General features: G+C 39.5%; 2 protein-coding genes across 2 annotated transcripts in view; one reads left to right on the top strand and one right to left on the bottom strand.

Moving 5' to 3' along the window:
• Positions 1–26,430, bottom strand: part of Col4a6 (collagen type IV alpha 6 chain) — a 315,976-nt gene that overhangs the window by 161,120 nt on the left and 128,426 nt on the right. Inside the window, exon 3 of the mRNA XM_057759972.1 lies at positions 8,009–8,092. Within this exon, the coding sequence (XP_057615955.1) occupies positions 8,009–8,092 (84 nt within the window). The remainder of the gene's footprint in view (positions 1–8,008; positions 8,093–26,430) is intronic.
• Positions 24,034–24,559, top strand: LOC130867789 (huntingtin-interacting protein K). Its single transcript, XM_057759971.1, has one exon. It carries the CDS (start codon positions 24,037–24,039, stop codon positions 24,403–24,405), a length of 369 nt encoding a protein of 122 aa, XP_057615954.1. The 5' UTR covers positions 24,034–24,036; the 3' UTR covers positions 24,406–24,559.

Here is a 26,430-nt window from a genome sequence, read left to right as displayed (position 1 = left end):
AATCATAAGTATATGGAATTGTTTTATGGTAAGATCCTTCATTATTTATTATTAGTGAATGTTTGATTTGTTATATACATGACCAGTTACTTAAAATTTTTCTTGGGCAAAAAGGGGTATGAGTAGGAAAAATACTTAGTGTAACCTGTAGTCTCTAAAGTCCTTTGATTAAACAGCCCCTCCAGTTAATAAAAGGTAACTTTGGAGTTGGGATGTAGCATCACAGCATAGTGCTTATCGGGTATACATAAAGCCCAGGTAGGCTCAATGCCTAGCACTGAAGGCATGCTTCTTTGACTCTTGTATGTCTTATAACAGATTGCTAATAATTACACAAATAATATAACCATTATACTCTTTGGACATGCACATGAATCTATATACATATATATATAAGACGAAACAGCATGTTAAATGCCTTGGGTAGTGTCCTAGTTAGGGTTAATATTTCTCTGATGAAACACGAGAACCAAAAGCAAGGTGGGAGGAAAGGCTTTATTTGGCTTACACTTCTGTGTCACTGTTCATCACTGAAGGAAGTCAGGACAGGAACTTAAATAGGACAGGAACCTAGAGGCAAGAACTGTTGTAGAGGCCATGGAGGGATGCTGCTTACTGGCTTGCTCTATGTGACTTCCTCACCTGCTTTCTCACAGAAACTAGGACCATCAGCCCACAGATGGAACTACCCACAATGGGCAGGACCCTTGCCCATCAATCACTAATCAAGAAAACGCCTCATTGACTTGCTTGCACTCAGATCTTTGGGAGGCAATTTTTTTAAATTGAAGTTCACTCCTCTCAGATGACTTTATCGTGTTTCAAGTTGACGTAAAAGTAGCCAGCAAAGGTAGTGTCCTCTTCCCTCCCTCCATTCCTTCTTTCCTTCCTTTGCTCTGAATCAAACTTAGGGCCTCAGCACACTATGCTCCATTCACTACCATTCAGCTCCACGCCCCTAGCCTGGGAATCTTAGCATCTTTCTATATTTTTATAACATAATCCTAAAATAATATTTTCTTCCATATCCAATGGATTGACTTGCATGCCCTACCTCTAATCCCACTGATCTAGACTTTGAGATTTAGAATCTTTTGACAAAAGAGATGCTTTTGTAAAGTGCATTTAAAGGACTCCTTCCTGATACCCTGAAGATGAATTTTTCATGCTTGCATAGATGGCAAAGAATAAAAGGATGGCGATAGAGACATAGACTAGTGATCCAGGAAGTGATCTCACCAAACTGAATGCAGAAGAGGGAAGTTGTGTGAGGAGACCATGACTGGGAAAACGGGGAAGAGAGATGGAGAGAGAGAAAAGCTAAATCAAGAGTGAGGGAAGTCTAGAGGGGTACAGAAAGAAATTAGGAACTAGGCAGAAAGAACAAGGACAAAATTGGGGGTAAATAACTGGCAAGGGGCAAAGAAGGCCGATTCTAGGATGACAGGATATGTTACAGATTGAGGTACAAGATACTCACTTTCAGTTTCATAGCCAGTATCTCTGTCATATGGATTAGCAGAGTCAGTGAAAGGAAAACTGGGCAGTCTCAAAGGACAGATGCCTGTGCATACAACTCCTCAGGTGTGTAGGGTGACCTCGGTCCTGCTCATCAGAGGTGGAAATGTGTTTAGACACTGCAAGGACACTGAACCTTGCTGAATCAGGAGTGAATTTCAAAGCTAAAACTGTAAACAGAATGATTCCTAAGCAAGGCAGGAAAGAATGTTCTGGTAAATAGCCATCCCTGTGACTATCTTCAAATGACCTACTACAGTGTTAGGAGCTTTTGGTAGCAGCAGGAAAGAAACTATGGCTGCGGGGCTACAGCCCTAGTTCAGAGATAGGGTGCTTGCCTTGCATATGTGGGGCCTTGGATTTGAACTCTAGTACCTCATAAGAAAAAAAAACACCACTGTGAGTGATTGAAGACAGAGGAAGCTTCCTAAAGCCACCCAAAAGTCATGACTGTCAAGTATTGCTCTTTATATCTCAATAGAACACTAGAAAGCACAAGAAGTCACTCTGGGGAAAACAGAACTTCAGAGCACAGTAACAGGGTGTCTAAGTTACGTCATGGGAGGTGGTAGGTTCTTAGAGATCACACAATGCACTGCTTTTATTTTCCTTCGAGGTATACTGAATCCCTCCAAGGAGAAAACAGTAGTTGGCAAAGCTCAGGTATAACACTTAGGTCTCTGGAGAGCCAAAGAAGTCCTCCTGTCTTTACAGCCATGTATTCATCTTCCCCTCCAGCTACGTGGCTTCTTTCTAATAGGAACTGCTCTTCCAGCAAGGAAAATAAACTCCATGTATGTTCCAATATGATCAAAAAAAATGATTAAGATCATCTGTGAACATCTTAGCTATGCCTTCACCTTGAGCCGGAGCACAGACACTAACATTTAAGATTATCATCAATTACCCCTGGACCTAAATAACCTTTTAAGATTATTACAGTTACTCCTGGACCTAAATAACCATACATAAAGGACCTTTCCTACCACCCTTCCCCACTGCCACCCAGCAGCTACTTCCCTGCTCAGACTCAGCCTCCCTTATTCCCCATCGAGGGGAAGAAACAAGTGAAGATCAAGTCCATCATTTCTGTGAAAGATTAAAAGGCTTTAAGGACAAAGTTGGTGGTAAGGAGGAGGAAATAAGTGTTCAAAAGTTATGAATTATTTAAGAATGCTCTTATCTTGGTGGAGCAGATTGATGGCAGGAAAAAAAATGATTTTTTGGACAAATCTCTTGTAAGTAAAAAATAAGAAGTGATCAGGCAAAAGAAGAGTCAAAGTAAAAATCTCAGAGGAGTTAGAGAAACCCGGATCCCAAAGCAAACAATAAGAGCCAGAAGGTGGAACCCTGACAACCAAATGGGATCCAATGAACACGAGGAAGTGCCTGCCCTGGATTCTCCTTTTTTACTGTTGCTGTGTCCTTTGTGAGTAGGAGTCTTACACAGCTTTATAATGGTCTCATACCTAACCCCGGACATGTCAAGAAGGACTGGAACTACACATAGTCAGTTGACCAGTTTATTATGCTTACCAGCCATGCAAGGTATAAGACAGTGTCTGTCCTTCAGGTGTTCATAACACTGGCCAGTGCTAACAAGCGATTAGTTTGCTGTAATTCAGCATAAAATAAAGATGATGGAGTAGATAACACCAGCCTTATGGCTCATGGAACATTGATGCTTGTCTTTAGTTTTAAAGGATGAATTAACAGAAGCAAGTTAGCAGAGAACAAGTACAGCCAATGAAGGGATAGTAGCCTCAGAGTAGCAGTATCAAAACACATACCTGGTTCTGAGAAATATGTTCTATATGTATAAATATATATTTTACGTATGTATACTTAAAATTTTGTCTGTTCCATTTGTGAAGGGACAAATGTTGTGTAGTGATGAGAGGAAATGCTGGGGAGGGACTTAAAGGCCAGGTCTTGGAGGATTTTGAACATTTAGTAATGAAAGTTTTTATTGGGAATCTATAGGGATGGCTACTGAAAGATTTCAAGCAACAGTTTCATAATGATTTGTGTGCTTTGGGAAAATTAGGATAGAGTGAGGTAAAGGGCTGGGAGAACAAGCTACACTCAATGACAGTAATTCAGGCAAGAATCAACACAGACCGAGGTCAGATAAGCTAGCAGACAGAAAACTGAATGGTTAGCAGATAGATTAAGGAAGCTAAATTGACAACAGGTTGAAGGGGTTGGTGGGGAAAGGAAACACAGGGAAAGTTGCTAGCTTTCTAGTGTAAGCAATTTGCAGAGACTGCTTGGATTCCCCTAGGTAAAGGTCATTTTTCCATTTCATGATTTGGGAAGCCATGTCCTACACAGCTTGAGAGTTTATAACGCTTCAGTTTCCTGAGAAACTGATCTCAAGTGACCCAAATTCTTGTTGTTGATCTCCATCCTGCTGCTGCTCCCCCCATCCAAAATATATTTACCCGAAAGTCCAGAACCCAGATGCACTGTCCTCTAGTTTATTCTCCTACGAACAGCTGGTATTCCTTGTATCGGTTGACTTGTGCCATGGCTACCGACATGACTCTCCATTTTTCTTGTGAAGTAACCAGTTGCTGTGTACATCTTTCCTTCCTTCCTCTGTCACCCATATACTCCTGCATTATCCTCTTAGATTCCCTGTTGCTCTAATCTCATCATCCTGTTGGATCATATGTTAATGATCCTGTAGATACAGTGGATAGTGAGGAGTTTACCATGTCATACATAAACAGCAGAAGGCTGTGAAAACAGGTAAAACTCTGAAATAATATTAACAACAAAACAAAACAAACAACAACAAAACAGAGCTCCTCCTCACACCCCAAATTTCAGACAGACACACACTACCAGGCACTAACACACAGGCAGTTTTCCAATCCTGTAGCGGAAAAATGAAAGGGGTGGATGTCAATCTAAAATGCTTTGGTTAATCAAATCACAGGAAAACAAAATAAAAATAAAAATCAAGAGACTAACTGAAAAGAATGGTTCCTCTGGATAACAAACTTATACTCAGGAAAGAAATTTGAAAGTCAAATGTTAAATTTAAGTGTCTAGTTTTGTTTTAAGGCAATAACTTTTATTTGGCACAGGGAGATATGCCATCTTTTAAAAACTGTCCTTTCTTTAGTAGGCTAAGATTTCAGTAATAGGAGCTAAGCAAGTCATGTAGCACAGTCTCTATGAAAAAAAGCACAGTGGGGCATTAGAAAGTACAACACAATTCCTCCATATTTGGCTAGAGCTTTTACCAGGCATGGCATAATTTGGAGACATCAGTCAAAGATAGCTGCAGCCAAAAAGGGTTGGATTGCTGTTTGTAGGCATGTTAGGTGTTGTGGAAATATCTCAGTCAGTTCAAGAGGCTTTTGGCAAAGGAAAAGTACATACTGCCCAGCAAGTTATGTAGCTGATGTCTCATCAAGGCAGGAGGCGGCCTGCCAGGGGCTGCAGCATTGCTCAGAAGTGACCCAATCTTCTGCCTTCCTCCCAGCTGGAGAAGAACAGCTTGAGATGCAAATGGGGCTGTCTGCTCAGCTAAGGAAAACAGTCTCAAATCTTTCTGATATCTGCACAGAAAGTGGACCAAGAGGTTGTCCCACATGGTTAATAGTGCTGAGGCCAGATTAAACAACTCTGCTTGTTCCTGAGAATTTAGGAGAGCTGGGAGGGTGACAAAACAGGACACAGAGATTTTGTGGCATTAAGCACTTATGTTCCCAGCTTGTCCTAAGAGCAGGGGCCTTACCTGTTTGTAAAAATGCAACATTCTTGCTCTTTCCTCATAAATCACAGGTTGGTACACTGCAATAAGCCTGGCAAATAGGCTCAGATATCTCAGACTTGACAAACAGACATTAAGAACACAAGTAACTGTAGAGCCTACGTCTTCTTAATACTGAAATGCAGCTGTGCACAGTGATAGCTCACTTTCCTCTGCCCCTGCCCAGCAAGCACTCACATTTGCAAAGAAGTTACACTTGGGCTCCAAATGTTCGGAACCCAAACGAGGGTTCCTCAGAGAATCTTGATAAAATCAAACCTCAGCCTGGGGGTTAAAGAGTGAGGTAGCTCCAGGCATGTGTGCCTGGTGGAGGACCGACCTCTGGAGGACCAGGGTCTGGAGGACCAGGCTCTGGAGGACCAGATTCAGTCACTGTTAAATGATTCCAAAACATAAGTGGTCGAGGGTTCCTCAGTTCCCTGATGCGTGAGTCTTATCACCCTGTCCCAGCCACAAGTCATCAGGAAACACCGTTTGCTGTCAAACTTCACATCTTCTCTGCTTCCACATGGGCCATTTTGATTTACCATGTCCTTGCAGTGATAAGATCCATCACCTCAAAGGATATGTGCAGGAAATGCCCAGAAGACACAGACTTGCAGTGAATATGTGGACATGTGCTGAGATTCACGGGTTATCAGTGAATAAGGATACATTTTACTCGCCGTAGTAGCAAAACTGTGGCAACACAAACATTCACATACCAAGAGAATGAAGATATGAATCCAAAGATACGTGGTGGGGTGATTTTCCAGTAGTTCTAAAAGTTAGAACGGATACATAGTAATTCTGATCTTTAGTATCTATGTAGCTATCTGCACAAGAAACTTTAAGTATTTTCAAGACAGCTTTGCCTTTATGAAGTGGCAAAAATACAGAACAACCTAAAATTACCAGCAAAATGGACAGTTATTCAACTAGAGGTCGAAGCAAAGCCCTTAAGGATTAACACACAAACACACACACACATATACATACATACACACCCAAAACCAACCAACCACCACCAACAAAAATTGAAAATAAACACCCTCTCCCCAAAACATTTCAATTCTATTTGGGAAATAAATGTTTTTTAAAATGAAGAGTGAATGTATATATGTGTGCATACACATTACTGATTACACGTAGAAAAGAGTCACAAAGACAATAGTGGTCCTGAGAGAGCCTCAAAGGGACCTTTGCTTTGTACTCCTGGCACATTGATGAAAAGTAAATTGGGGCCAGCGAGATTGCTAGGCTGCTAAAGGTGATTTCTGCCAAGATTGACAACCAGAATTCCACCCTGAAACCCAAATAGTACAAAGAGAGAAACAACATGGTACAAAGAGAGAAAAAAGAGAGTTCCGCCCCCAAGGCTCAAATGGTCCAGAGACTTGTTATTCTCTGACCTCCACATGCATAAAGTGCCCTCCAACAAAATAAATCAATGTAAAAAAAAAATCCTTTTAAAAGAACGCACTGGCCTTGGTGGCTACAATAAACACAGCTTCACCAGAAGGTAGGAGTAGGTAAGCGAATGAAACAAACAGGTAAGAAATTAAAAGATCCACACAATAGCCAGGAATCTGTCATCAATTTACTGTGCAAAGCCAGGAAGTCATTGTCCCTCTAAATTGGTACAGTCAGTGGACAAGATGAACAGCTCCCTAAAAATGCCTTCCTTTTCTGATAGCTTATGATTTTCTAAGTTCATGTCTTTAATGGGCATGATCCTTTCTGATGAAGAGAGGGCTTTTATTCTTTTCCCTCAGACTCTGGCGTAGTTTGACATTTCACTTTACTGCAAATGGAAGATAATGAAAGAGAAGGTGGAACGGTCACCATGTTCCCTCTCCCTATGTGTTTGAAGGTTTGCTTGACCCACTTATGCTACTATCTTCCTCTGACAGTGTAAGCTCTTTGGCTTATTTGAGTTTGATGAGGATGCAAGCATAACATAATTCTAGAAGTTAGGAGATCTAAACTTATGGCACGGTGGTCATAAGTTCTGGGGGGAATCTACCTATAATTTTAGTAGAGTGGATGGCCTTGAATACATTTTCCACATTATACTAAAGACACAGGTTTATTTAGTGAAAATAAATGGTGGCTAAGTATACATAGGCACTGACGGAGATGTGCTTATTGAGATTTACATGGCACTTTGTATGGATGCCTAAAATGCATTTTAAAACATATCCTTTATTTTAATAGAGTATCTGCAAACCATTTTTATAGTTGCCTGCATTTCTGGACTTTACAGCTTCCCCACCCTCTTGCTTCTACCCCCAATAAACCAGTGATTTGGGAGAAGTTGCATCCCAATCTGTAGATAAAAACGGGATCACCTGTTCCCTAGAGTGGCAGAGAGAAATTAAGTGGATATAAATGAGCTATGAAATTCCCCACATATCTACAAACATTATCATAATCTGGTTCTGCCCAATCTAACTAGCTCTTGGAACCACTCCAATGACACTGTAGGGGAGCCTTGGCATTAAGTCAGTGCAGGAAACTGCTTCATGGTCCCTCAGAGATTTGACCAGTCTCTTTCTGCTTATTAGTAGTGAACAAGGTTCCTGCCAGCTTGTTCTCATCACTTTGCTTGTGGTATGAGGTCATACGAGTAAATTCTACACTATTTAATTTTAAAGGAAACATATAAAACAGATAACATCCTCTGTGACTATTTGTCTTTCAACAACGCAATAAGCAACTTACTCTTGCTCCTTTCTCAGGGGAGCATGTACAGCCTCCACTGCAATCTTGACTCCCGCATGGATTTCCATAGGACTTCTTCTGTTCCTATTTCAAAAAGAGAAAACATTAGTAGATCATATGAACCAGGGAAAAACATCACCCCAGGGAATCTAACCTTTAGTCACATTCCTCTTCACCAAGTAATGGACTAATGATTTCATTCAATGATGTCATTTGAAGGAAAGACTCATCTTATGTTAGTATGATGGCTATTCCAGGTTGTCAGCTTGACTGTATCTGGAATGAACTATAATCTAGCAATGGAGGGCACACACCTGTGATCTGGATCTTAAGGCAAGAAGACAACATGCCTTCCACCCAGATCTTGAGGCAAGAGGCACACCTTTAATCTGGGCCACACTTTCTTCTAGAAGTGTAGATAAAGGCAATGGAAGAAAGAAGGATTTGCTTTTCTTTGCCTGCTTGCCTTCGCCTTGTCAGAACATCCAGAAGACCAGCTGAGACATCATGGGACTGAGCAGATACTAGATTCTTGGACTTGCCATTCACAACCATTGTTGGACTCGTTGGACTGCAGCCTGTAATTCATTCCAATAAATCTATCTATCTATCTATCTATCTATCTATCTATCTATCTATCTATCTATCTGTCTGTCTGTCTGTCTGTCTGTCTGTCTGTCTGTCTGTCTGTCTATCATCTAATGTTTATATGCGTGTGTATATGCACATATATATGTAGAGAGAGAGAGAGAGAGAGAGAGAGAGAGAGAGAGAGAGAGAGAGAGAGAGAGATATTAATTCCATACATTCTTTGACTCTAGAGAACGCTGACTAGCATCCTTTTAGGTAAAGTCTATACTTCATCAAATAGCCAATTTGGTAGCTGGTTAAGAAATGATGATACAGACACTACCTCATTAGTAAAAATTCCAGTCACAGAATACAAGAGAATATGTGTTATATGGGGCTCGTGTGGAAGAAGTTGTCCAGAGATTTATGGATTTGTACTTATTGGCAAAGCAATAGTTGTAGATAATTACCCAGGGAGAACATGCTAGAAAAATAGTAGGAGATGAAAATAGTCACCCTGAACCCTGCTGCCATCTCCTCAGGGTCTATTTTCAGCAGATCATTCAACCTTATAAGTGCCTCTCCTGTACCTCATGAGTCAGATTCAAATTGCTCAAGGACCATCCCACAGCATCCTGGGCAATCTTGAACTTCATTGTCCCCTCTACTCTGCTTGATGACGTTGATGATGATGATAACAATGATGACTAATTGAAGTTCTACAAGACCCTCAAATAACCTGATATGTGCTCATGCTGTCTAAACTTTTTTCAGTCTCTCCATGGCTGATTCAGCTCTAAGCACATGTACAGGCATTCTCTATATTTTAAAAACTCAGCATGTAAATTGGATCTCTGTGGACTAGAGTGAGTCCCAGGGTACTCGATTAGTCGCTACAGAGTGGGTTGCTATAAAGTGGTTTCCCCTGGCATTTTGGCACTTTCTTCAAATCAGCTCAGTACCTTCTCTCATGCCACACTATCACACAGCATGGAGTCCTCTCCAAACACAGCTTTGTGATCTTCAACTTCCCTGCCAACAGAACCACAGCTTCTCAAACTGTAGACTGTGACCTCATCTGGGGTCATGTGACAGAGAATATGAGTGGTCACAAAAAGTTTCGAAACAATACAATGTTTTTCAACACGCAGCCACTAAAACGAATTCAGAACCAAACATGCAATGAGTCTGAGGCGTTTCTGGCAGCATTCACCTGTGCTGTGTTAGTGGCTTCACTGCATGTGAACACACAAATATAAATATGTTGCTCTTTGCATGCTGCCACACTGCCTGAGAACCCTCTGCACACATTCAAGACTACTACACATGACGAACCGCAATATTTTCATAGAACATGAAAAGTTTCCAGCTTTTATAGACACATAATGACTTAATTACAGGAAACAATGATTTTCAGTAGTTCCTGGCCATCAGTACTCAGCATGTATCAGATCAGTATGACTTTGGATTTCATCATGTTAGAATGTTTGATTTTTAAAATTTCTCATTTAAGTTGTTGACTTAAGTTTATAAATAACCATTAAATGAATTTTGACTTGGTATTAAGGCACACACTCCAACAATTTCTGAATTGGTCCTAAATATGTGTCTGCCATTTATTTGTCCTACACATTTATGCAGTGTAGTATTCTCAGCATTAACAATTATAATACCAAAATGTTGATCAACTCTGAAAAGCCTTGAAGATGCTGTATATTCTGAATTATAGAATACTCTATAGAATATTTGTAAAACAAATATAAGTAGTATATCTCTTTCTCTAGCATGCAAATTTGCTTTCATCTTAAAAACCATCATACCGAAGAATTACTTTAAAATAAAATTTTAGTGATTTGATTTGCCACAGGATCAGTGTCACTTCCTGGACTGTTCTTCTCCCGATGGTTTTTCCTTATTTCTGGCTTCTTTTCATAAGCGAGGTCTCAGTTTGTCTGTTCTCACTCCTGAGAACTCACCTTCAGGTGGTTCCTAGTTACTTCCTTTGTTACATGTGTAGCATCACACACTATCTTCCCCAACTAGAACACAAAATCTGTTTCATCAAGGATGTCATCTGTCTTGGACAACGTTGTAACCTCAATGCCTAAAGCAGTAGATGACGCTCAAGTAATGATTAATGACTACCGGATGAAACCATGACATGAATCAAGACTATCCTCAAAGTATTTTAACATGTGGGCCTTAGTGTTTTTTAAGTCTTTTTTTTTTTTTTTTTTTTTTTTTTTTTTTTTTTTTTTTTTTTTTTTTTTTTTTTTTTTTTACCAGAGCCTCAATTCAAGGACTCATAATGGAGCAAAACTTTCATTCTGACCTTAACACACTGGAAAAACAGCTAAACTTGAATTCTAGATAATATATGCAACACAAACTGTTATCTCTAGAGTGGATTTAGTATCATTTGACGTTTTGTTGTTGTTGTTATTAAATAATGGTCACTTTTTCCACAACAAGAAAGGCATATTTATGAGCTGGTCTCACACTTCCCTCCCTCTGTGTAACGCGTGCCTTTTCCTTATTCTCAGAGAGCACAGTGAATTTTTCAGATGGTCTCTTATCTCTTTAAACATTCCCACAATACTTTATCGCCAAAACACCTCCATAATAAGGTAGTGATGGCAGAGCTATGACAAAATATTACTATTTTAGATTCCAAACACCTTCCCAACATGAGATATTTTATCTCTCTTCTATGCTTTTGACATGCTAAGTGGTACCTTACACTTTCCAGTTGGCCCTCCACCTTACAGTATACACACGGGCAAGTTTTTCATGAGAGCAAGATCAAAGGATACTTTGAGAGGAGGCAGCTTGGAGCTGGTAGAGACCAAGAAGAAAATAAAAATAAAACTAAGAGAGCAACTATTTCTATTACATATATTTAATATATTCCTTCGTAATCCTTAAAAGGAAGTGATAGGTTTGATATACTGATTTTAGATTTCACGCTGGATATCATATTGTTTCATATTGAACATTCTTCTTTTTAAGCTAATGATTACTTAGTATTTGCATGCCCAAATATTCATGCATTCTAAATCACTCTTTAAGGAATGTTTATAATTCGTGGAAAGAGAAAACAGCCATACATGCTATTAAATGGAGAAAGCTACACCTTTCAACTGAGAGTACTCAACAGGTTTATTTTGGAACTAGGTTCCATTTCCATATGGCATCTGTTTGGTCTCCCATAAAAATTATCATATCAGACTGGGGTTGGGGGTAAGCAACAGTGAAAAAATGGTCTATAATACATTAAGAGCTTCTATATTTCTACTATAGAAGTCATGGAGCTCAATAAGATAGGAGAATAAAATACCAATGATAGTAGCTAAGCAAAAACATAAGGAGCAGAAACTAAGGTTTCCTAGGAATTTTCCAGAATAAACTGACAGACAGGGAGGCATCGCTGTTCTCTGTCACTGAAGAAAGTAACCAGAGAAGCCTCATTAGTCATAAGGCAATGGATGTCAACCTGTAATGTCAGCCCTGGCAGTATCCACAGAGGTCTTCAATTACAGTGAGGTGGGCAGAGTTAAAGCCCTTAGAAAGCCTATCCTCTATCCTAACTTGTATGGGGCTACTCAAATCTCAGTTTTCTAAGTAATCCTTTCTACCATTGAGTGCTCTCAACTTCCACTGAAAAATCCAATCCTCCATTTACACCTACAGAAAATTAAAACTATGAAGACTTTGGGAGATAGTCTAGGGCAGTATTTTTCTAAAACTCTACCAGACCACTATCATAATTCCTATTACAAGTATTTATTCTTTTCCTTTGTAGTCCTGAAAAGAAAATGATAAGAATAAGTTATTATAAGAATGCAAAAAGTCTGATCTGGTGGTGCAGGACTACAATGCCAACTACTCGGGTAGCTGAGGAAGGAAGATCACAAGGTCAAGGACAGTCTGAGCAACTTAGTGAGATCTTGCCACAAAATAAAAAAAAGTGAAAAAATGGCTTAGAGATATTGCTTAATGGTAGAGTGTTTGTCTAGTGCATGCAAGGCAGTGGACGTAATGCCCAGGGCAAAAAGTAAAACTTTATTGATATCGTGAAATCCATATATTATGAACTGATTGATATATGGGTCATTTAAAATAAAACAATATGTATTTTTGATATTTAAAATGCATCCCTAGCTATAATGGAAAGTACAATGAAGTAGTCAGAGACTAAGAGCTGTATATAAAATCAACACAAACATGACATCCTGCTGAACTGGTGATTCTGGGCTATAGTATTGGTTACTCAAATCTCAAGACTTTAGTTGTGACTGGTGCAGTGAAGCAGTAAAGAGCTCATGATGATACTCTGGAAAAAATATAACGTTGTCCCTTTTTAATTTGCTAGCTTTATCTAGGAACACTAATGCCATCAAAAATCATTTCAATATGTAAAATGTACCTATGTAATGGACTCTGATTATTACAACCCATTTTCACTTGCATGAATGTAGGTCATAACTCATCATAGTATACAGGGCCCCAAACTATTAAGTGCCACTTTTGCTAGCATTTAGATAAGCAAATATGGTCCACCCTTTCCAAATACTTTGTAAGTGCAGAATCCTGTGTAAGAGGCTCTAATGAAATTATTTTGACCTGGGACATAATGGGAAGGACCATGTGCTAACACTTGTGATCTTAATGCCATTCCCATCCCACTACTCCACATGCCATGGCCATAATCACACTTCACATCTTCCCTAGCCACTTCAACATCAGTGAAAAGCTTCAGCACTCAAGGTTCCGGTCATTGAGCAAGCATCACATGTTGCTGTGGGACAGTCTTTCCAAAGGTCCTTAGATTGTGAAGTACAACAACTTGTTTCTTTAGCCAAATTATGTGGGATACCCCTCTGCATGCTATTTCTGGGAACTATACTAATGGATCAAAGTATTAGGAAGGTTGAGAACCACTGCTCTAGTAAAGCAATTAATGTGAGCTATTTGTTGGATGATATACACCATGCAAGAGAATAAGAAAAGATAAGGAAATAGGAAGTATCATGGTCAGAATGCTGCTCTGTTGGGAAAATCAGAGAATATCTTGCTTATGAGGTGACTTATGAGCAGAAAATACTGCTTCTTAAAGTCTTTAGACCAGCATCAATCAACTCTGGGAGTTTCCAGGAAATGAACAGTTTTGTTTCCTTTTGAATTTATAAACATTTGAGAAAACCAAATCTCTTGATTTCTTCCACGACCAGCTTATGAAACCCGAGATACTACAATTCCTTATTACATTCATACCTATCATTTGAGATGTTGAGGTTTTGGAGATGAAAGCCTTGGTTGTTTTAATAACAAAAATCAGTTTAAATCCTCTATGTCTCAATGCCTGGCATTATTTTTCAGATCTTTCTGAAGTTTAACATAATACCCCTAGTAAAATGCCGGACATATATAAGATGTTCAAAATGTTAGATGGGATGAACTTTAGAGTAACTAGTATTGTACAAGAGAACCTAAAGAGGGGCTCACTCAATGATCAGTTCTCTCTAAATGTAAGGAAATGCAGGCTCAGCTATTATATGACTTCCCAACACAGAGAGTCAAATACAAGTTGTGATAAGAAACTAGGTATTTCTATCTCTAGTCCCTCTTTTTCCTCTTGGATTTATTGCAACTAGTTTTAGATTATTCTGAAAATGAACAGCCAGGGAGAACAAGGAAAAGAAAGAGATACACCTTTTTATGCAGTTTTCAAGATTATGTTAATTACTTCACATTATTACCTTACCATTAGTGCATTTTCTTGCAAGCTTTCATATTGAGTCCCATAACTAATTTTGAAACAAAAGAATTTCTATTTGACCATTTTCTAGATAAAATAAACAACACCAACACCTATGAGTTTCAGAGCTGATGACAAAGTGAAGACTTGAGGCTAGGTTTTCTCTTTGCAGTTCACAGCTAAGTGTGTAAATGAGGAAGATATTACAAGACAGTAAAATACTCTTTTATAATATCCATTCTCATCCAGCAGTGGTGGTGCATGCCTTTAATCCCAGCACTCAGGAGGCAGAGGCAGGTGGATCTCTGTGACCTCCAGGTCAGCCTGGTCTACAGAGCTAGTTCCAGGACAGGCTCCAAAGCTACAGAGAAACCCTGTATCAAACAAACAAACAAACAAACAAACAAACAAGCAAAGAAAAACCAACAAAAAACCATTCTTTGCTTATGGGCCAGGGTCCAGGATTCAAGAGAAGCTTCCTGGAGTGCATTGCACATATTCCTGGGTCCACATTCATCAATGTTAACAGCATGAATATCTGCAGTGCACTAAGTTAAATAGCTCACGGCTTTTATCTCATAGAACCATGGAACAGGCACGGTTACTATCATATTTTATAGAAGAGAAAACTGAAGACTGAGGAGTTAAATGGACACCTGCCCAAGGTCACAGGGTTTCAATCCCAAATTTGGTTCTAAATGCTTTTTCGCTAAATCAGATCCCCTTTAACAGCATCCCAATGTTCCTCAACATTGTACTAATAGTACTGAGAATCCAATACGACTTTGAACAGTTCTAAAGAAAAATTTGCTCAATGAAATATAAACAAATACACATGCTAAACCACACTGAGTTCTATCCCAGGTTTTGAATGAAAGTCTGAGAAGAGAAGGAAGTGAGCTGTGGGAGCTAGCTCCTCACCAGATGGACATGTCACCCACGTTTTATCTTAAAGAAGAAGCCGACACTGGACACTGCTGAGTAGTTCTTAAAGGCACTTCTCTATAACATCTGCTCAAGTGTATTCACTCCATACACAAACATAACCGACAGGGTCAGGACATCAGAGAGAAATGAGCATTCTTGATTGCATAGGAAAAGCTTGACATATCCAAAATGAGTTAGGACTCAGAAGGATGTAGCATTGATTGAAAAGAACTTAAAGTTGCCTAGCAAGTGCTCAACACACAATCTAAATGTTGCCCATAATGTTTTAAACAGATGGTACTTTTCCCTTTGCCAATATTGCTGAGCATCCATGAAAGACAATATTTTCTTAAGTCTAGATACTGGTTACAACTGAAGGATGCTCGTGTGTTAAGGTTGGAAGATGCCTGAGGAGACAGGTCCCATAGTCTGCAAATAATTAGAGTGGCTATATTTAGCAAATAAAAAATTAGAATGCCCTCACAGACTTCAAAAGAACAATACTCAACATCATATAGAAAAATGAAAACACAGGATAGCCAAAACAATCCTATACAATAAAGGAACTTCTGGAGGCATCACAACCCTGACTTCAAACTCTGAGTTACAGTAATGAAAACAGCCTGGTATTGGCATAAAAACAGACAGGCGGAACAATGGACTCAAATCGAAGAATCGAATATTAATCCACACACCTATGAGCACCTGATTTTTGACAAAACAGCTAAAAATATAAAATGGAAAAAAGGAAAGCATATTCAACAAATGGTGCTGGCATAATTGGATATCAACATGTAGAAGAATGAAAATAGATCCATATCTTTCACCATGCACAAAACTCAAGTCCAAATGGATCAAAGATCTCAACATAAAGCCAGCCACACTGAACCTCATAGAAGAGAAAGTAAGAAGTACACTTGAACGCAATGGCACAGGAGACCACTTCCTAAACATAATCTCAGTAGTGCAGACACTGAAAGCAACAATTATAAATTGGACCTCCTGAACTGAGAAGCTTCTGTAAAGCAAAGGACACGATCAACAACACAAAGCAGTAGCCTACAGAATGGGAAAAGATCTTCACCAACCCTATATCAGACAGAGAACTGATTCCCAAAACATACAAAGAACTCAAGAATCTTGGCATCAAAAGAAAAAAATTATCTAATAAAAATGGGGTACAGACCTAAACAGAGAACTCTCAAAAGACAAATCTCAAAGGGTTGAGACTGTGTCTTATGGAATAAACTTACATAAATGCTTAAAGAATAAGAACTGTGCTAATAGTATTGGAAAGAAAATCAAGATATTATGAAAGTTGAAAATTTAAGACACAAAGACATCAAAATTGTTCCTTCATTAAAAAAAATAAATATTAGTGAGCTAGGGAGATAGATCAGTATCAGTAAATTGTCTGTTGTATGAGCATGAGGACCAAAGTTTTAATCCCCAGCACCAACATACAAGGTCAGGCAGGGCACCACATGCCTGTAATCCTAGGTAAGGTACAGACAAACAGATCCTTGAAGCTGTTTCCAAAAATATGGTAGAGCACAACTGATGAAGACACTCAATGTCAACTTCTGGCCTCTGTGAGCATGTGCACTGACACACACACACACACACACTAAAAACTATTGAATGATGTGGGATTCTCCTCTGTATGCTGTGAATACCATTGGTTAATAAAAAAACTGTTTTGGGCCTGTGCAGGGAATAGAGGTAGGTGGGGAAACCAGGCTGAATGCTGGGAGGAAGAAGGCAGAATCTGTGAGACGCCATGTAGCCCCACTAGAGACAGATGCTGGAACCTTGCTGGTAAGCCACAGCCATGTAGCAATACACAGATTAATAGAAATGGGTTAAATTAAGATGTAAGAGTTAGCTAATAAAATCAAGACAACTTTAAGATACCATCTTACACCTGTCAGAATGGCTAAAATAAAAAACACCAATGATAGCCTTTGCTGGAGAGGTTGTGGAGAAAGGGGTACACTCATTCATTGTTGGTGGGAATGCAAACTTGTGCAACCACTTTGGAAAGCAGTATGGCAGTTTCTCAGGAAGTTCGGGATCAACCTACTCTTGGTCCCAGCAATACCACTCTTGGGAATATACCCAAGAGATACCCTATCATACAACAAAAATATATGCTCAACTATGTTCATAGCAGCATTGTTTGTAATAGCCAGAACCTGGAAACAACCTAGATGCCCTTCAATGGAAGAATGGATGAAGAAAGTATGGAATATATACATATTAGAGTACTACTCAGCAGTAAAAAACAATGACTTCTTGAATTTTGCATACAAGTGGACGGAAATAGAAAACACTATCCTGAGTGAGGTAAGCCAGACCCAAAAAGAGGAACATGGGATGTACTCACTCATATTTGGTTTCTAGCCATAAATAAAGGACATTGAGCCTATAATTTGTGATCATAGAGAAGCTAAATAAGAAGGTGAACCCAAAGAAAAACATATAAGAATCCTCCTGAATATTAACCTTCATCAGGCGATGAAAGGAGACAGAGACAGAGACCCACATTGGAGCACCAGACTGAAATCCCAAGGTCCAAATCAGGAGCAGAAGGAGAGAGAGCACGAGCAAGGAACTCAGGACCGCGAGGGGTGCACCCACACACTGAGACAATGGGGATGTTCTATCGGGAACTCACCAAGGCCAGCTGGCCCAGGTTTGAAAAAGCATGGGATAAAGCCGGACTCACTAAACATAGTAGACAATGAGGACTACTGAGAACTCAAGAACAATGGCAATGGGTTTTTGATCCTACTGCTCGCACTGGCTTTGTGGGAGCCTAGGCAGTTTGGATGCTCACCTTACTAGACCGGGATGGAGGTGGGTGGTCCTTGGACTTCCCACAGGGCAGGGAACCCTGATTGCTCTTTGGGCTGACGAGGGGGGGGGACTTGGTTGGGGGGGGAGGGAAATGAAAGGTGGTGGGGAGGAGGCAGAAATCTTTAATAACTAAATAACTAAATAAAAAGAAAAAAGAGTTAGCTAATAGTCCAAGCAGTGATTTAAATAATATAGTTTCAGGGTCTGGACAGCTGGGAATGAATGAATGTCCTCCCTACAACAATTGAGTGCCTAGTTTGTTTCAGACACTTGATCTGAACTTAGGTGCAGACTTGGTGCCCTGAGCTCAGGAATTTCTATTTGACACTGGAAAAGCAAATGATACTCTTTCAAGGATATGGGAATACCCAATCTGAGCATCTGGCCTCATTTGTGGGACAGGAGACCTTTTATCTTAGATAGTGTGGTATGAAGTGCTAGGTCAGGGGATGAGGCAAGACAAAACTCATTCCAGGAAAGAGAACATTACATGCAATGCTCTTGGTTGACAGAGAGCACACCATGCAGTGAAGTAAGAGGTTAGAATGACTGAAACAAGAATGGCAAGGGGAGGACGACAAGAGTTCATCTTATATAGGGAAAGCAAAGAAACATTGTATGCTTAATACACCACAGGGAAGAACTCACTAATTTTCATAGGAGAGCAACATGGTCAGATTGAGTTTTTCTAAAAGGAAAAAAAAAATAACATGTTTCTGGGAGTGGTATGTAGAGTAGAGAGGAAGAGGAAAATATTAGGGGACTGCTATTGATATTCATGTGAGAGAGGGTGGCAGCCCAAGTAAGGGTTGTATGGAGGTTGGTTATCGAGAGGAAATGGACCTATGAAATATTGAAATAGAAAGGATACAACTAGAAGATTTCCTCACATCAAGATCACTTCACTGCTTTGAAGACAAGCTTTAAGGCATATTTTCTGAATATGAAGTCATAATATTCAACACTATAGGAAAAGATTGTTTTTTAAAATTATTTAAAAAGACATTTCCCTGAGGAACTATAATCCTAATAAAGGAGCTAATTTTTATGAAAATAAGAATGTGAGAAGCATCTTTCCAAAGCTTAGGTATGATTGTGTCTTTCTTCTCTTGAAAATAGTTGATGAATACACTTCCTTCAATGTTTGCAACTCAGGCATGTAATTTAAAGACCTCTGAAAGAGATTTGATTTCCTATTAGAGCCCTATTTCTGACCTCCTATGTTCTGGTCATAGGGGTCATTGGTAGTTTGATTGAGAAATGTATTCCATAAACTATGTAGTTTGAATATTTAGTTTCAAGTTGATGGTGCTGTTTGAGGACATTTAGGAGAGGTATCCTTGCTGGAGAAAGTACATCACTGGGAAGGGGATTTGAGAGTCTATATCCTTGTCCCAGCTTCTACTCGACTCTTTGCTTTTATGATTAAAGATGTGATCTCTTAGCTTCCTGCTCTATCTCTCTCTGCTACCATTCCTCCCGCACCATTATGACTCTCCCTCTGAACTGTAAACTAAACAAACTCTTCTTTCTATGAATTACCTAGGTCATGTTGTTTTATCATTGCAATAGACAAGTCACAAAGCAAAAGCCCATTGACCAGCTATTAATTTTCCTACAGTACTTTTCATATTCCAACCACTGCGTGGGAAATCATCATGTTCTCCCCTTTTCAGTCTCTGGTACTAGTTTTATTATAAGACTTTTACTGAGTTATATCTCAAGCACAACATTTCTCAAATTCTTAAATGTCACCATCCTTCCTTTTCAATATCTTTGAATGTTTAATTAAAACATCCATCACCCTCACTGATAGCCTACCTTTTTGACTGCTTCAGAGGAACTGCGGTGAGTATTTTCCAATGAAAACATAGAAAATTATTTCAGGTGGTTATATTGAGTTGTTTCCTCAGCTGTGCAATGTGTGGAATGGCTGGGCATGCTCTTCTACACCCTGAGAGCTTATCTTGCTACTGCTAGACTTTATTTACATGGTAAATTTCATGTGCTTTAGTGGCTTGGCCCAGAATGTTACTGCTCATTTATTATATGATATCCTTAGGAAAACTTGTGGCAAGTTGAAAACAAAATCCTTTAGTGTTTCTAGATGGGAGCTTACGTTCTCACAGAAGACTTGCCTATTTCTCTGCAAGCTGAAAAATATCCTTCAGGAACAGAGAAGATTGGGATCCCAGAACAGACTGTCTCTTCTGTGATTAAGTCTAAATGGCCAAGGACACTGCCATTTCTGCCTTTTGTATCAGGAGAAAGGAATCTAATGAATGTCTAGTTGAGGGAGTCCAAGTGTGGTAGCAGGAGACAAACTAAGTTATTTCTGTGAAGATACTGAGTCATGATGGGATAATTTGTAAGTCCCGTAGGTGTTAAGAAAGCTAAATGAGCTATAGCTGGCTCAGAGATGGGGAAAAATGACACAGAAAAGGGACTCTGATGCAGAAAAACAGAATGACTAATAGGAAAGCTACCCTCACCCTTATACAAATTAGTGGTAATGTAAATTACTTCAGTCATTATGAAAATAAGTATGGGATTTAAAAAAATACCATATACCACCCTCAAGTGTATATACCTAAAAGAAAGGAATCCAGCATATGTAAGGCACGATGGAGATAGATATACGCCCACAGATAATATGGAGTTATTCACAATAAAAAGTTAAGGAACCAGTCTAAATGCTCTCAGCAGGTAAGCGGATAAAGGAAATGTGGCATACATACAGAATGGAGAATTACAGTCATCAAAGAATGGAAGTGTGTCAGCTACAGGAAAATGAAATGAGATCATCATATTAGGCAAAAGGATTCTGACCAAGAAAGACAAAAAAGATGTCTTTTTCTCATACATAGGATTAAGGTTTTTAAGACCTGAAAGTCAAAGGGAAGATATTATGGTAAGGTAGAGGTGAATATGATCAAAGTATTACTATATAATAGTTTATATAATTGATATACCATGATAATGATGGTGATGGTGATGAAAACCAAATCTATCCTTCATAAACTTGGGGGGATAAAAGAAAATAAAAAGAACTTGGGAGGCAGAGGCAGGCGGATCTCTGTGAGTTCGAGACCAGCCTGGTCTACAAGAGCTAGTTCCAGGACAGGCTCCAAAACCACAGAGAAACCCTGTCTCGAAAAACCAGAAAAAAAAAAGAAAAAGAAAATAAAAAGACTATCAATGTAATCAACCATATAAATAAACTGAAAGAAAAAAACCATATGATCATTTCATTAGATGCTGAAAAAGCATTCGACAAAATTCAACACTCCTTTATGATAAAGGTCTTGGAGAGATTAGGGATACAAGGGTCATACCTAAATATAATAAAAGCTATTTACAGCAAGCCGACAGCTAACATTAAATTAAATGGAGAAAAACTCAAAGCCATCCCACTAAAATCAGGAACACGACAAGGATGTCCACTCTCTCCATACCTCTTCAATATAGTGCTTGAAGTTCTAGCAATAGCAATAAGACAACATAAGGGGATCAAGGGGATCCGTATTGGAAAGGAAGAAGTTAAGCTTTCATTATTTGCAGATGATATGATAGTATACATAAGCGACCCCAAAAACTCTACCAAAGAACTCCTACAGCTGATAAACACCTTTGGTAATGTGGCAGGATACAAAATCAACTCCAAAAAATCAGTTGCCTTCCTATACACTAAGGATAAGGAAGCAGAGAGGGAAATCAGAGAAGCATCACCTTTCACGATAGCCACAAATAGCATAAAATACCTTGGGGTAACTCTGACCAAGGAAGTGAAAGATCTATTTGGCAAGAACTTTAAGTCTTTGAAGAAAGAAATTGAAGAGGACACCAGAAAATGGAAGGACCTCCCTTGCTCTTGGATTGGGAGGATCAACATAGTAAAAATGGCAATTCTACCAAAAGCAATCTATAGATTCAACGCAATCCCCATCAAAATCCCATCAAAATTCTTCACAGATCTGGAGAAGACAATAATCAACTTTATATGGAAAAACAAAAAACCCAGGATAGCCAAAACAATCTTATACAATAAAGGATTGTCTGGAGGCATTACCATCCCTGACTTCAAACTCTATTACAGAGCTACAGTACTGAAAACGGCTTGGTACTGGCATAAAAACAGAGAAGTCGACCAATGGAATAGAATAGAAGACCCTGACTTTAGCCCACAAACCTATGAACACCTGATTTTCGATAAAGGAGCTAAAAGTATACAATGGAAAAAAGAGAGCATCTTCAACAAATTGTGTTGGCAAAACTGGAAGTCAATCTGTAGAAGAATGAAAATAGATCCATATCTATCACCATGCACAAAACTCAAGTCCAAATGGATTAAAGACCTCAATATCAGTCCAAACACACTGAACCTGATAGAAGAGAAAGTGGGAAGTACTCTACAACACATGGGCACAGGAGAACACTTCCTACGTATAACCCCAGCAGCACAAACACTAAGGACATCATTGAATAAATGGGACCTCCTGAGACTGAGAAGCTTCTGTAAAGCAAAGGACACTGTCACTAAGACAGAAAGGCAACCCACTGACTGGGAGAAGATCTTCACCAACCCCGCAACTGACAAAGGTCTGATATCCAAAATATACAAAGAACTCAAGAAATTAGACCGTAAAAGGTTAATCAATCCAATTATAAAATGGGGCACTGAGCTGAACAGAGACTTTTCAACAGAAGAAGTTCAAATGGCCAAAAGAAACTTAAGATCGTGCTCAACTTCCTTAGCAATCAGGGAAATGCAAATCAAGACAACATTAAGATACCATCTTACACCGGTCAGAATGGCTAAAATCAAAAACACCAATGATAGCCTCTGCTGGAGAGGTTGTGGAGAAAGGGGCACTCTCATCCATTGCTGGTGGGAATGCAAACTTGTGCAACCACTTTGGAAAGCAGTGTGGCGGTTTCTCAGGAAAGTCGGGTTCAACCTACCTCTTGACCCAGCAATACCACTATTGGGAATATACCCAAGAGATGCCCAAACATACAACAAAAGTATATGCTCAACTATGTTCATAGCAGCATTGTTTGTAATTGCCAGAACCTGGAAACAACCTAGATGTCCTTCAATGGAAGAATGGATGAAGAAAGTATGGAATATATACATATTAGAGTACTACTCAGCAGTAAAAAACAATGACTTCTTGAATTTTGCATACAAATGGACGGAAATTGAAAACACTATCCTGAGTGAGGTAAGCCAGACCCAAAAAGAGGAACATGGGATGTACTCACTCATATTTGGTTTCTAGCCATAAATAAAGGACATTGAGACTATAATTCGTGACTCTAGAGAAGCTAAATAAGAAGGTGAACCCAAAGAAAAACATATAAGCATCCCCCTGAATATTAACCTTCATCAGGCGATGAAAGAAGACAGAGACAGAGACCAACATTGGAGCACTGGACTGAAGTCTCACGATCCAAAGGAGGAGCAGAAGGAGAGTGAGCACGAGCAAGGAACTCAGGACGGCGAGGGGTGCACCCACACACTGAGGCAATGGGGATGATCTATCGGGAACTCACCAAGGCCAGCTGGCCGGGGACTGAAAAAGCATGGGACAAAACCGGTCTCGCTGAACATAATGGACAATGAGGACTACTGAGAACTGAAGAACAATGGCATTGGGTTCTTGATCCTATTGCATGTAATGGCTTTGTGGGAGCCCAGGTAGTTTGGATGCTCACCTTAATAGACCTGGATGGAGGTGGGTGGTCCTTGGACCTCCCACAGGGCAGAGAAACCTGCTTGCTCTTTGGGCTGAGGAGGAAGGAAGACTTGATTGGGGGAGGGGGAGGGAATGGGAGGTGGTGGCGGGGAAGAGGCAGAAATCTTTAATAATTAAATTAATTAATTAATAAAAAAAATCAGCAGGAGATCGAAATGGCGACCGAGGGAGATGTGGAGCTGGAGTTAGAGACCGAGACCAGCGGCCCGGAGCGGCCTCCCGAGAAGCCACGGAAACATGATAGTGGTGCTGCTGACTTGGAGCGGGTCACTGACTATGCGGAGGAGAAGGAGATCCAAAGTTCGAATCTGGAGACGGCTATGTCCGTCATTGGAGACAGACGGTCCAGGGAACAAAAGGCAAAACAGGAGCGGGAGAAGGAACTGGCGAAGGTCACGATCAAGAAGGAAGATCTGGAGTTGATAATGACAGAGATGGAGATCTCTCGAGCAGCAGCAGAAAGGAGCTTGCGGGAACACATGGGCAACGTTGTGGAGGCTCTTATTGCCCTAACCAACGGATAATGTGCATTTTCAGATATTCTGGACTGATTACTGAAATAAAGTGTTTTGTTGTTCTGTTCATTTGTTTTTCAGTTTTATCTCTGATCAAATGCATTATATATTGTTTTGTTGTCAGTTTCTATGTTGGACCTTCATGAAAATAAACAATCAGTATAAAGTAAAAAAAAAATCAGCAAGAAAAAAAAAAAAGAAAATAAAAAGAAAATCTCACAAATGGGGTAATTAAAACAATCCTGAACAATAAAGTAACTGTTGGAGGTCTCATCATTCCCTATTTCAAGTTGTAATACAGAGCTACAGTAATAAAAACAACAAGGAACTGGCATAAAAACAGACTCATTGATCAACAGAATCAAATTGAATACTCAGCTATAAATTCACATACCTATGGACAGCTGATTTTTTGATTAAGAAGCTAGAAATACACGCTGGAAAAAAGACAGCATCTTCAACAAATAGTGCTGTTCAAATTGGATGTCTGCATGTAGAAGAATACAAATAGAGCCATACTTACCAACATGCACAAAACTCAACTCCAAGAAGATCAAAGACCTCAATATAAAACCAGACACACTCAACCTGATAGAAAAGAAAGTGGAAGAATAGTCTTGAACACACTGACACAGGAGACAGCTTCCTTAACAGAAGAACACTGATAGCACAGGCACGAAGATCAACAATTAATAACTGGGACCTCATGAAGCTGAAAAGCCTCTGTAAGGCAAAGAACACTGTCAACTGGACTAAGAGGGAGCCTACAGAATGGGAGAAAATTTTTTCCAACTCCACATCCAATAGAGGACTAATATCCAAAATATATGAAGAACTAGATATCAAAAATCCAAATAAAACAAGTAAAAATGGGATACAGATAAAAGCAAATAATTCTCAAAAGAGGATACTCAAATGATTGAAAAACACTTAAAGAAATGTTCAATATCCCTACACATCAAAGAAATGCAAATCAAAGCTGCTTTGAGATTTTATTTTACACCTGTCAAAATGGCTAAGATCAATAACACAAATAACAGGTCATGTTGGTGAGGATGTGGAGTAAGGGGAACACTCCTCCACTGCTGGTGTGAATGTAAACTTGTATAACCACTGTGGAAATCAACATGGCAGTTTCTCATAAAGTTCATAATCAATCTACCTCAAGACTAAGCTATATCACTCTCAGGCATATACCCAAAGGATGCTCCATCCTACCTACCACAAGGACATTTGCGCAACCATGTTCAATAAGGCTTTATTCATAATAACTAGAAAAAACTGGAAACAACCTAGATGTCCCTCAACCAAAGAATGAATAAAGGAAATGTGGCACATTTAACAGCTGTTAAAAAATGGCATCATGAAATTTGTAGGCAAATGAATGGAACTAGAAAAACTCATCTTAAAGGTAATCCAGACCCAGAAAGATAAATGTGGTATGTATTTACTTAGAAGTATATATTAACTGTTAAGTAAATGATAACCAAGCTACAATCCATAGACTCAGAAAGGTTAGGTAAAGAGGAAAAGTGGGGTTGGGGGTTACATGGATATCTCTAAGGGGGGAATCAAATGGATTTTACAGGTTGACTAGAGGTGGTTGGGGACAGACACTTGGATATCAGGTGGCAGTGGAGAGTGGGGGTGAGAGTGTGCAGGGAGACATGGTTTGGATTGGGGAGCATTTGTGGGGAGTTTGTTGTGGAAACCTAGTGCAGAGGAAACTTCTTGGAATCTATGAAGGCGATCCTAATGAGGACTCCTAGTAAGGGGTAATTGTAGTTTCAACTGGTCATCTCTTTATTGCTATGCAAGACTTCCAGTGATAGTTCTCAGGTGCATTCAGTTCAGTTCGTTGCCAAGCAGGTCTCATGGAAATTCTCAAACAACCTAGGCTCTTGCTAAGACAAAGGTGTTACTCTCTGCAAACTAACAGTGAGGATCTTTTGCCAACTCATGGAGAAGTTGAGCTGATACCTACATGGAGCCTTCTTTCCTATATCCTATTCTCTTTGCTGTGGCAAGGTACTC

This window comes from Chionomys nivalis, chromosome X (genome assembly GCF_950005125.1).
Source record: "Chionomys nivalis chromosome X, mChiNiv1.1, whole genome shotgun sequence".
In the NCBI taxonomy this organism is placed as follows: domain Eukaryota; kingdom Metazoa; phylum Chordata; class Mammalia; order Rodentia; family Cricetidae; genus Chionomys; species Chionomys nivalis.
This window is presented reverse-complemented; position numbering and strand designations above follow the sequence as displayed.